Source organism: Stigmatopora nigra, chromosome 1, assembly GCF_051989575.1.
Source record: "Stigmatopora nigra isolate UIUO_SnigA chromosome 1, RoL_Snig_1.1, whole genome shotgun sequence".
NCBI lineage: Eukaryota > Metazoa > Chordata > Actinopteri > Syngnathiformes > Syngnathidae > Stigmatopora > Stigmatopora nigra.
The window spans coordinates 15,752,036-15,765,097 of record NC_135508.1 but is presented as its reverse complement, the minus strand read 5'-3'; the positions used below and the strand labels follow the sequence as shown (position 1 = coordinate 15,765,097).

Here is a 13,062-nt window from a genome sequence, read left to right as displayed (position 1 = left end):
TACTTCCTGTTCCTGGTTAAAAATTTACAGTGCTGCTACTAGCAATGTACTTTGACCCATTTGAAATTGCTCTATAACAGTGCATTGAAAAAAAGTCGGTTAGTGTCCATGATATAAAATCTGATTTATTTATTGAAAGACTTCATCTTGTTCATAATCCATATGTAAACAACTTTTCATTGTTAAAAACACTGAATGGACGAGTGCAGAAGGATAAATCAATAACAAGTTGGGTCAATACCATCTCACTGTGACAAACTGACTCACTGTTATCTTGCTACAAAACATATTTTGTTCAGTGTGATACTCGCATGGTCTCAGTGCAATTTTCTCTGTTACCTATGGAAATATTTGCTTTAGAAGCCAGCAAAGAATGTGCCATTTGATGTAAACTTTTCAGCCTAAAGTAAATTTTTCCCTGAATTTTATGATAAACTGCCAGCTTTCCTACTATTTGGATTTGTGTCACTGTCACCACAAGTAAATTCTTTCCCTAACTCCAAGTGCAGTGATGTCAATAATTGAATGTAGGCATTTATCTTTTTTACATGAGCAGCTCAACCGAATGGCAAAGGTTTGCCCCCCCTTCATTTGCTTACATCCCAAACACAAATAATAATACACAGTGCCAAAACTATTAGTTCACAGAATGTGCCTAGCTAAAGAAGTGCTCATATTTAATAAGGTTTAATACAGTGTTCATGGTATTTATGTATCCAATGGAAATTGTTCTTTTCTTTAATGTCATCTCATTAGTGTTCCATTGGGTTGAGTTCAGTTAAGTCAACATTAGGCAAAATTGATTGTTAGCTCCACAAGTCTCTGAAATAAAAACAGCTTATAGTCACAACCTGAAAATGGGTATCATTTTCCAACAAAAATGGGTCCCACTCCCTCATATCTCCTTCCCCAGCCCGTGACCTTTGCCCAGTAATGCCCCGATTTTGCACATCCCGAGCGAGGCTTTCATCCTCCACCATGGGCACTGTCCTAATGAGTGTGTGTCGGACCAGTAACGTAGCATTCCTGTGGGTGCGACATGGTGAACTGACACCATGGCCTGATAACAGCAGCGCACGTACGGTATGGACGGTCCACCAGAGAATAGTTGCGAGTGTGTTGGCTTTATACCGGCTGTACGGGCGCAAATCCCTACAAAAATGTCTTCGGGTAAGTGGGTTTCAGCCAGAGGTGACATTGAGGCAGCAGAATATACTTTCAGCAGCGCGGAGTGTGACAGGACATAAGCAGTTCCGCTACAATAATCCGGAAAAACTGTGGATTTGTAGGCGGACGTAGGAGTGAAGTGCTTACTGCTGGGGTCCCGGATGGGGGCCACGTGTAGATGCACCCGGCCGAGGTACAAGTCAGTTTGTCCTTGGTGGTGGCTCTTGTGGAGCAGGGTCAGGAGTCCACTAGGGTTGAATAGGACGTCGTCATCCACTTTGGCCAGGAATTGAGCCTGTGGGCAGAAGTGGAGAACCCACCTCTGAAGGGCTAAAGTCTTGAGGGTCAAGTTGGAGTAGGTGTCCAAGAAGCGCCCCTGGACCAGGTCTCCTTTCTCCTTGGCCTCGGCAACGAGAAGTTTGGATAGGGCTCGATCAGGCGGCAACCCCACCACGAAGAGAGTCAAAACCCGCAGACCATTCACTATGGTTTCCCCACCCCAGGTTGACCGGATGGCCTGTCGTGCCTTGTGGTGGGCTGGAGACGAGACGACCATGGTGATGAGGTAGGGTTTAGCTCGCTGGCAAACCAACGGACTGGGCATGAGGAGAAAGTCATCGGGTTTGACGAAAGGGGCGTTCTGCGGAACGAAGTGGCCGGAGTTCGACAAGGAGCTCATGCCTATGGATGTGATCCACGACTCGATGACGTCCACGAAGAGTAGCGTGAAAAGGGCGATGCCGCCGATCCCTGCGCAAAACAACCAGAGGAGGCGACTCCCCCGTTTTCCGAAGCGGGGCGTGCTAATCCAAAAGCCCCGGCCGGCCATTGTCGTGCGCTCCCCGGTGTTTCAGCGGATTGTGCGGCCACCCATTCTCGGTGGATGAAGTGGTTCGAAGTAGCGATTGCGGCAAGCGTGGTTAAGTCCACATTCCAATGGACCCACTAATCGTTGATCATGGCTGAGGCTCACGTGACTGCGGCCGTTTCTCTCTCAAATCAAATCGGCCGCGCTTTGTTTTCGATTGCTCTTTTCTTTGAGGTTTTATGGTAAAGAAGCAGGCAGTGCATGAACGGAGAAAAAAATAAGACGACGTGTGACCTCGAATTCCAATCGAGCGCAGGTAAAGATGCCATATTGACAAATAAACGTCACTCTTTAAATAAAGAAAATAAAATTACGCCATTGATTGTCTGTACATAAAAGGAAATCCAAACGATTGCGTCACCAGGCAGTTGCAACACAGGGTAATTGATAAATGGTGTGTCGTTAAAAAAACTAAAACGTTTACAATAAACAAGGATTGTGTAGATTTTGTCTCAATAGGTCAATTGGTGTCGGGGCCATTCAACAAAATAGGTGCTCATAAAAGTAATGTACTAATTTAATCATCAATCTTTGCCGTAAAACCTGTAGAAATAAGGCAACCGGTTGGCTTGACTACTGAAAGAGAATCAGCGCCACAGTCTCACGTGCGACAGATGTGGACGTATATACTCACTGTTGGAAATGTGGTCTAGCCGTCCTCCTAAAAAAAACAAGATTATTGTTTTAATTTTGTGCATTACGGTAATGTGGCGCGATGGCGTCATTCATTTCACGCTCATTCCAGCAGTTTAAATAAATAAATTAAAAACAACCTGGGATACCAACTTCTGTAATACTAAACAAACCACAGAGTCAAATATTTTTGTTTATTGATTATTTATTCATCTATTTATTTTTCATTTTTCATCAGTTTTTGTTTAAATGACAACAAAATCATTCAATGTGTTTTTGGTACTTTTCTGTCTTAAGTATTTGATTTAATGATTCTTAATGATCCAATATATGCTTTGTACTTTGTGCTTTTTGATTTGTTGTTTTGCGGCCTTTGCAACTCGACCCCACCCGTCGCGTGTCTTGGTTTCTTTGTGCTTGTCTACAATGTCTTATGTGTCTGCCTTCCTACTGCAACCAAGAAATGTCCCGAATATGGGATGAAATAAAGTTCTAACCTAAATAGTAAATCTTACTTTGCTGACATCTTACTAGAAGTTGCCAACACACAATTTATAACAAACTCACGAAAGAATGTTCATACAACATGGAAAAAGTTATCAAATTTGATTAGAATTTAAAAAAAAAATGAAATAATCATATTGGAAAGTCAAATTGTCTTTGCCCTCCATCAAAGGTGGAATAAGAGAGAACGATTCCTTCATTTGGTAGGTGACGATTGAAACAAAGTACCAGAATCAACCTTATCTTATCTATAAGGAGGAAAGTTCATACGTTCACAGAAAGAACTGTAAAGGCACTTTGCAAACTAGTTGGAAGAAGGTAAGAGTACAGTTATGAATGAATATGTCTAATTGTACACGATTATATGAAAATGGGTCAACGACTAATAAACAGAAAAGCTATTTTCGAACTTGTGCAGTGAATTGAGTTCATCACTTTGGACAATTCAGATTCTTCAAATTGATTGCGTCAGTGGCAGAGAAAATGTGCAAATTTGGGGTCATTTTCCATTGATTTACAGTCACTCTGTTGATTTGGGGGCCTTTGGAGAATATTTTGTGTTCCTGTTCCACCGATAATGGGTCCCCAAATGAATAGGAATTGAGCAAAGTGACCCGTTTGCTTGATTTTCAAAAGACAAAACAAAAACACAAAAAACAAAACATATTCTTGCCATGTCTATAACCTTTTGGAACACTAAACATTGTGGCACATCTCCATTTCAATGTATTGTTTAGGTCAGGGGGTGCAAACACACAGTTTGGGTAATTTGCTATGCTTTGTTTTATTAGATTTAAACTTGTTTTTGGTTTGCTTCATCAGTTTTTTCCTGTAATATTGTTTTGGTTTTTGCAATGAAAATATATTTTATAAGTTATAGTAACAGTTGTAGAACTGCCTGCAAATGGAGTTTTCACTTAATGAAACAGCTAAACCCAGACGTTAGAGCGATGACATCGATAGCAGTAACTATAAATTTACTATCCCTTTTTATGAATGTTTTTTTAGGCAAGACAGCTCACTGGTTTTCTTTTGGTGTCATTTTAAAGCTATTTTAAGAGAAAACGAGCAAAGAGGAAAGAGCAACGCTTTAGGGATATTGTGGAAGAAAATACAGTTTTCCACATTGATTTCAACATGTCAGGTTTTGACCCCTGAAGTAATAGAGAGGCACTGTTAAAGTGCTATATCTAGCGTTGATGTCAGGATTTTAATGCGGGCCGTTTTGATGATAATTATATTTCTATAACTTGCTGTGGGTCAATAAAAACTGGGCGGCGAGGGGAAATTTGCCCGCGGGCCATAGAGTGAAGACCACTGCGACGGAGAGACGTGATGACGTCACCGTCTGGCTCGCACGCGCCTGGAGTAGGAGGAGGAGGAGCGCGACAGAGGAAGAGGAAGGGAGAAAAAAAAAGAAAAAAACCTTCAACCATCAACGGGTCACGAACTATGACCTTTAACAGTAGAAAAACAAAACAGTTAATTTTATAAATTATCCGGGCGTTCCGAATACATCGTTGGTCCACCGTCGGAGGTAAGATTCGGCTTTAGCATGAAAAGCCCAGAAAGACAGGGGACGTTGCGCATGATAAAAGAACACAGCTAATCTCCCGGTTTGCAGGCTAGTTCGAGTCGATGAAAGGCTTCGCGACACGACCAATGACAGTGAAACCTCCGAATTGGGTTTACATTACGTATTTGTGACATATAGGGTAACTAATGTGAGCCTCTCGCGTGTCACTTTATTTGGGGGCTTTACAAACACGCTGCGGCTCTGCTTGTGTTGTGCTAGCTTGGAGCGCTAAACGTAGACAGGTCGACCTTTTTACCTTTGCCTTCCAGGCGGCAGAAATGGGGCGGAAATATCGTGGGACTTCCCACCCACGCCCTGCCGAATGTTTATTTACTAGCTACTGTCACGTCTTCATTGCTGTTATGAGGGAGAAAGAATTTTCGGATAGATATTCGTCGTCAAAATTGGCTCCCTTGTGTAATTGGCAGCTTGCCAAAATCTCCATTTTGTTGTGTTGTCATGATTTTTAATGTGGTAGAAAAGGCAAATTTGGATGGAATTGCTTTGGGCCAATCACAAAGCTTCGTTTACTTCCACGACCCTCCTTGGTGTATTGTTACCGTTGGGTGACACTTACTTCCGGGTGTCGCATTGTCAACAAATTGTAAGTTTAGTTACTACATTTTTTTAATACAAGGGAAATTCAGTGTCTACAACAGAAACACCGAGTGCCAAATTATGAATAAAGTATATGAAAAATAAAACTATGATGGCAGTTTGCATCTTTTTCAATATGTTCAAAGTGCCAGTTTCAAATATAATATAGCGGATAATTCCTTAATGATGATGTAAAGCTGTGTAATAAGAAAAATATTCCATCCCAAAATAATTTACGTTTCAAATTAATGTATATGTCCACATATAATCAAATACCCACTTCTTTATGTAGACCACTTAAGTAACAAAACGGAAATCTTAAATATGGTCTCTTATTAGGGCGGCCCGGTGAGTGGTCGTCCTCAGTGGGAGACCTAGGTTCAAATCCAGGTCGGTCCACCTGTGTGGAGTTTGTTTGTTCTCCCTGGGCCTCTGTGGGTTTTCTCTGGGTACCTCCCACATTCCAATGACATGCATGGTAGACTGATTTGACACTCTAAATGGCCCCTACATATGATTGTCAACGTGAATGGTTGTTTGTCTTCTTGTACCCTGTGATTGGCTGGCCACCAATTGAGGGTGCCCCTCGCCTCTGGCCCGAAGTCAGCTGGGATAGGCTCCAGCACCCACCGCGACCCTATCGAGGATAAAGCGGTTTAGAAAATTAGGTAAGATGAGATGGTCTCTTATCATATGTATTAATTAGAGCTCTGAGGCACTAACCACTCACGCCACCGGGCTGTATATTTTATATATATATATTAATAAATCCATTCTTAAGCAAAGTAATAAAAGCCTATCCCAGCCAACTATGAGTACCCTCAATGGGTGACCAGCCAACTAATGCATCATATATTTTGTTGCAGCTTTGTTGTTGAATAATCAAGCACCTTACATTGTTCCAAACAGTTCCCACTAATGACCTTACATCATCATGACAGCCAACCTGAATTTGCTCTCTCAGCAGAAAGCGGACTATGAGGATGAGGCAGAGGTGAGTGTGGCTTGTAGTGTGCTCTATTCCATGCATTTTTTTCTTTTTTAAGTTTTTTGCTCCAATTTTAGATCTGTTTCTTGAAAAAATGCCCGACAATCTTCTGTGTAATCAAGGCATTAACTTAGTTTTCTTTACTTTTGCTATGTGGCTTTGTTTTCTTTATTTTAGCTACTTGATGAGCATTCCGTGTGGTATAATGTCTTTCAAATTGTAGGTGTCATTGTCCCCAACAGACTCGGCGATAAGTGAATCGCCTCCACAGGATCAGGTTGCAACTATTGACGCGCCAGCAACATCACAGCAGATACAGGTACCGTCTTTTTTGACTTATTTTTTTATTGATGTATAATTATGTCAGCCTCACTGTCACACTCCCACTCCTCAGATTGTAACTGATCAACATAGGGCTCAGAAGATACAGATTTTGACTGCCATGAACACTTCTAGTGCCCCCAAGCAACAATTCATTCTCACCACTGCGGACAACTCTGGAGCTGGCAAGGTTATATTGACCTCCCCGGACAACCACAACACCAAGCAACTTATCTTTACATCTGCAGACAACCTGATGCCAGGGAGAATACAGGTGACAAGAATAGCATTTAGAAAAGATCAAATTAGAAGGCACTTTTTCACCAAATGATTTAACAACTGATGTTTCATTTTTGAAACTTTATTTGAGGAACCATATTATATCAATGACCACTTCTATTACTTTTCCTCTCAGATTGTCACAGATCCACTGTCGATGGAGCAGTTGCTCGGCCAATCAGGCGACCTCAGCCGGCCACAGACAGTGGAGTATTGCGTGGTGTGTGGGGACAAGGCTTCAGGTGTTTTGTTTAGACACTGGAATTGTATATCATGTATTCTATTGGCTTGTGTAAATTTCAGACAGACATAAACTCATTGTTGTCATTTGTGTTTAGGCCGTCACTATGGGGCGATGAGTTGTGAGGGTTGTAAAGGCTTCTTTAAGCGGAGTGTGAGGAAAAACCTGACCTACAGCTGTCGCAGTAAGCAGGACTGCGTCATCAACAAGCACCACCGCAACCGCTGCCAGTTCTGTCGCTTGAAGAAATGCCTTAACATGGGAATGAAGACTGACTGTGAGTCAATAATTCAGTTTCATATTATGGTGCTAGTTTACTCCACAGCTCTAAAATAAAAGCCTTATTATTTATATATATAATATATATATATATATATATATATATATATATATATATATATATATATATATATATATATATATATATATATATATATATATATATATATATATATATATATATATATATATATATATATATATATATATATATATATATATATATATATATATATATATATATACGTATATATACCTTTATATTTATATGTATATGTATACACACATTTTTTCAATATACGTCGAGTCAGGCAGTGCATGGAAAAAGAAAACCCACGTCGTCAGCATTGTAGATGTTGTATGGGCCGTACATCACAATTAATTTGGCCACATTGTTTTCAGTCCAAGCATTTGCTGTTTTCCCATCTGCTTTTTCGTTCTCACGCTGTACTTTACCCAGGCACTCCAATCTATATCCAACAATGAAACTATCCTTCTGTAGTTAAGAAGTCATCGTAGGTCATCTGTTGAGATAACTGCTATGACTTTTGCCTCAAAATTGGCAGCACCTACTGTATTTGCAAATCTGAAGAAAGGTCATGAGGGGTATAGAAAATATTTTTATTTGTATATTTTTTTATCCCAGCTGTTCAGAGTGAAAGGAAGCCTGCCGATGTTGTTCCCAGAGAGAAACATATCAACTGCGCCCCCTCTACCCAAAAGATTTACATCCGCAAGGACATTAACAGTCCACTCATCGCTACGCCAACTTTCGTCTCTGACACAGAGACTGACGGCTCCAGGTTAGTTAGCATCATATCCTCGTTGTGGGACTTTGCATGTTGACGTTCTATGGAGTGTATTTGGTGTGCAGATCCAGTTTGCTGGACCAGGGGATGCTTGTGAATATACAGCAGCCTGTCATGCATAGTGATGGAACACTTCTGTTAACAACTGACTCAAAGGTACATCTCTTTCCATTCACTGTATTGGAATTAGGCTATTGAATTGAATCGCAACCAAATTGATTATTAATGACTATATTACTATTTATTACTATTGTATAGTAGATGAATTGTTTAGGACGCCAACATAACCACTGTATTTTTATTCTTTTTATATATTTTTTGCTTTAAAAGGCTGTGATGAAGAGCCCGCATGGCATCTACTTGCTAACTAGTAACCTACACGTAAATAATTGTCCACTATGAATTAATCAGCCCTGATACAATAAATAAAAAATCAAGCTCTGCGAATTGATAAATATTGGCGCATCCTACAAAGCTACCATGATTCAAGACCACCGATTTACAAAAAAACAGTGTGGAACTTCAAAGTTAATTTGAACAAGAACTAGAGAAACAAATATTTTAGTGGCGACATGACAGGCAGTTAGCCTGTAAAAACTCCACAAATTTGATAGTTTTTTTCCTAATTGTTTGTTTTTGGGGGAAAATATAAACATTTGTAGTTGATATTTGATCTTTTTTTATTACCGCTTACAGCTTTATTCAAATTTAAAAACAATAGTTATTTCTATTCAGTGAAAGATCGGGAGAAATTTTCATTTAATTTTAGCAAACATTCTGAAGTTGACAAAATGAAATCTTGCCTTAATTTTGAAACCTGTGGTTTTCTTTAGATGGAGTCTGGTCAAAGTGACCTTGGGACACTCGCAAATGTGGTGACCTCACTGGCCAACCTGAGCGATTCACTGAAACAGAACTTGAAAAATGGAGATTCACCAGATTGCACATATGTGAAAAAAAACACGACAGAGATTACTCGGTCAGTTGATAAAGCACCACTATTTGTTTTGATTGATCTGATTCGACTTCTTATCGTTAAACCTTCCTGTTTTTTTTTTTTTTTTGGCGCAGTGCCTTTGACACTCTGGCCAAAGTGCTCAATCCACCCGAGACGGGTGTCGTAGCTGACAAGTGTGTTAGCGAAACGGCCTTTCAGCTACTTGGCCGAGATCAAGAAACGCCAATTATCGAGGTGGAAGGACCCCTTCTCACAGATGGTCATGTTAACTTTAAGGTCAGTGCGAGAGACAGCCACTATCATCATTTACAATCAGATTGGCCACTAAAACTGGGTGTGTAGAAACACATCACTTTGACATGATCTGTGAAACGGTTGTCTTTTACATCTTCCTTCTAGTTGACCATGCCCAGCCCCATGCCAGAATATTTGAATGTACATTACATTTGTGAATCTGCATCCAGGCTTCTCTTTCTCTCAATGCACTGGGCACGTTCCATCCCTGCCTTCTTGGCTCTTGGGTAAGCCTACCAGCATAGCACGATTAGGGACAAGTAAACAAGGTATGAGCATACTATAACTATTAGCAGTATTATTAAGTAGTAACCATTCAATTTTCAGTTGAAAACTACTGAACATTGAGCTAAGAACGTCAACTGTTTTTTTTAGAAACAAAACCAAAAAAATGACAATTCATTTTCTTGACGAAAAGATGACAGCAAAGATGGTATTATACAACGTTTAGGCTTTGCGTTGTGCAAACATTATGAGTTTTCCAATAAAGCTGATGGTCTATTACATTGCCACGACTCTTTCTCAGGCAGGAAGAAAACACAGGCTTGGTGCGAGCCTGCTGGAACGAGCTATTCACTCTTGGTCTCGCTCAATGTGCACACGTCATGAACCTGTCCACCATCTTGACTGCCATTGTCAACCACCTTCAGAGTAGCATTCAGGATGGTATGGTTCAAGATAACGCGTAGTAGTAGCAAAATGTTCTCATTTCACAAGCAGGCATAAAAGGATGATTTAGTCATAGCAAAGTAGTCGCACATTATCGTGAAAAATCTTCAGAGTAGGCCACTTGTATATGTCACTTGATGGTGATGGTTGACAGATGTTATCTTGTAGACAAGCTGTCAGGGGAAAGGGTGAAGCAGGTGATGGAACACATCTGGAAGTTTCAGGAGTTCTGTAACAGCATGACCCGGCTGGAGACAGATAGCTACGAATACGCCTACCTGAAGGCCATCGTCTTATTCAGTCCAGGTGAGTTGTAAAGTCTCCCTCCTCTGGTGAATATTCAAATGATTTAAGGACAACAAAGTTGAGAAAATCAATACTTTTTTACCATGCCGTCAGATCATCCCGGTGTGGACTGTGGCGGACAGGTGGAAAAGTTTCAAGAAAAAGCCTTGATGGAGCTGCAGGATTATGTACAGAAAACATATCCCGACGACACCTACAGGTATGAAAGGGAATCTTACTAAATTAAATGTATAATTATGTATTTAGAGTTTAGAGTGAAAGCTTTTCTTTCAGGAACTGTGCTATGTTTACAAATCTTGTGGCCTTCGGTGGCTTACAAGCTATTTTAAGAAAGCAATTGGGATGAGCTCGGTATGACACTTCGGTCAATCATCTTTTTGCCCGCTTTGTATAAAATTTTAAATACAGTCATACGTCTACTTACAAATTCCTCTCGGTACGAAAGTGTCAGGTTGCCAAATTTTTTATATGCATATGAGTGACTCGAGATACGAAGAAGATCCACGTTATGAAATTCCCTAAAAAGTAAATTCATCTCCTAATCTGTTATTTTATTTTAAATTCCCCATATTGAGCAATTAAAAACTGTATAAACTGTAAAACATATTTTCACACACACACACACACACACACACATAGGGCACACTTAAAAGTCTAAAATGTACTCCAAAGTAGACGGCTTTCGGTACTGGTACAACGGGTTCTTGTCACCATATGGCGGACGAACAGAGATATTACATCTGTAACATCCACAGAGGGAGATATTTCAGCTGCGCTGGGCACATTTTCATATGCTTTATTTATTTTAAGATATTAATAAATCATTTCCTTATAATTTTCTCTCATTTTTGTGTTTCCTCACATTTTTCATGCAAAATTGGGACACTTTGACCAATTTTAAAATTAGAGAATTTACATATAAAGGCATACTTCCGGTTACAAAATTTTCAAGTTACGAAAAAAGTCTTCGAACCAATTCATTTCGCGAGTAGAGGTACGACTGTAGTCAGTTTCTAAAAGAAAACCTTACTAAGCAAATAGAAACAAACAGACAACAAATATTTTTGGCAACATCTCTTGGAAATGAGTTTGCTAAAAATTCAGCCATCATTTCAGCGCTAATCTTCCGTACATATTGATTTGAAAAGTTCTAAACCTAAGGCCAAAAATTGTGTCTTTAGGTTGACCCGCATCCTGACCCGCCTCCCTGCGCTGCGCCTCATGAACTCCAACATCACAGAGGAGCTCTTTTTCACCGGTTTGATTGGTAACGTCTCCATTGACAGCATAATCCCCTATATTCTTAAAATGGAGACCGCCGAGTACAGCAGTCAGGACAGCGACCCCACCGAGTGACGACCCCTTTAAGAAAAGGCATCCAAATCTCAACTTCAGGTACTCTTTCTTGTTAAAGCTGTGATGAGCATCCTGCAGCGGCCTCTTCTTCTATATGTTCATGATTTATTAAGTATTTATTTCCATTTTTTTGATGAATTGAGAGCATTTAAGGGAGCCCTATGTAAGAAATGCACTTCAATTATATATTCATTGAATGGCCCTAACATTTTAAAATACCCAAAATGCATTGGTATTACGTACTTACAAATCATGTGAAGCTGGGGCAAACAAAATCTACTTATCTTATTTTGAGTCATGACAACATCAGAAATAAGACAATGAAATACATTAGGGATGCTGTCAATCAATGTAGACAAGTGAAAATGTTATGACTCATCTCAAAGTCACACAATTTCTCCTCGACAGGTGATGTTTTTGATTTTTACAATCTTACTTTGGTAAATAGACATTTGGAAAAGGCACAAAGTTGGCATGCTCGTTCTATATGCATAGCATCCAGGGTCCAGTACAAAAATAGTGTCTTTAATCGTATACATATTTTGGTCGGTTAGTGGAAATGAAATGGATAAAAGAATTAAGAGACGTTGTGGAAACTGTCGATGAACGGCTTTCTTTGCCAATCTGGATATAGCTGTATTTTCCGGACTATAACTCGCACCACCCAGTGAAGAGAAAAATAATATGAGTCGTACTGGAGTTTAAGTCGCCTTTTTTGGGGGGACCATTTAAAAAAAAGAAATCAGAAACCAAGAACAAACATGCATTTAAGTAACAAAAGTAAAATGGGAAAACAACGGGCGAAATGGGAGTCAGTTAACATAAGTTTTTCAGATAATTATCACCTAGAAAAAAACAACTCAACAGGCTTTTGTGGTGAAAAAAACAAAAGGAAAGTCGCACTTGAATATTAGTCGCAGGCCCGGTCAAACTATGAAAAAAAGTGCAACTTATAGTCTGGAAAATACAGTATATGTTGAGAAAAATAGTCCAAAAAGCACCATTCCCATCATGGCTATAGAAACTAACCAGGAGCTTGGATAACAGCTTTTTTTGTTTATCTTTGTGTTAACCTACCTCACTAAAATTGAATATTCATTCATGTTAAAACTTAACCCCAGGGCAATTTCAATCCCTTTACATATGAAGACTATCATGTACTTATTTAATGTTTGGTATGTAAGAGACAGGTTGTAGAATACAACAGTTGGTGTATG

General features: G+C 39.7%; 2 protein-coding genes across 4 annotated transcripts; one reads left to right on the top strand and one right to left on the bottom strand.

Annotated features, from left to right (window-relative positions):
• Positions 1-99: 99 nt before the first annotated feature.
• b3galt4 (UDP-Gal:betaGlcNAc beta 1,3-galactosyltransferase, polypeptide 4) lies at positions 100-2,713 on the bottom strand. Its single transcript, XM_077716202.1, has one exon. The coding sequence runs from the start codon at positions 1,994-1,996 to the stop codon at positions 896-898; it is 1,101 nt and encodes a 366-aa protein (XP_077572328.1). The 5' UTR covers positions 1,997-2,713; the 3' UTR covers positions 100-895.
• A 1,805-nt stretch (positions 2,714-4,518) lies between these two features.
• On the top strand, positions 4,519-13,003 carry nr2c2 (nuclear receptor subfamily 2, group C, member 2). 3 transcript variants are annotated; one of them, XM_077722242.1, is made up of 15 exons: positions 4,519-4,709; positions 6,255-6,339; positions 6,576-6,652; positions 6,748-6,928; positions 7,070-7,175; positions 7,272-7,451; positions 8,100-8,256; positions 8,328-8,418; positions 9,096-9,241; positions 9,334-9,496; positions 9,620-9,741; positions 10,041-10,180; positions 10,352-10,489; positions 10,583-10,688; positions 11,671-13,003. In XM_077722242.1, exons 4-15 carry the CDS (start codon positions 6,776-6,778, stop codon positions 11,843-11,845), a joined length of 1,677 nt encoding a protein of 558 aa, XP_077578368.1. In that variant the 5' UTR covers positions 4,519-4,709; positions 6,255-6,339; positions 6,576-6,652; positions 6,748-6,775; the 3' UTR covers positions 11,846-13,003. The 3 variants fall into 3 exon arrangements, with proteins under 3 accessions (XP_077578368.1, XP_077578360.1, XP_077578353.1); XM_077722234.1 differs by having other exon boundaries at positions 6,728-6,928; XM_077722227.1 differs by having other exon boundaries at positions 6,557-6,652; positions 6,728-6,928.
• The last annotated feature ends 59 nt before the right edge of the window (positions 13,004-13,062 follow it).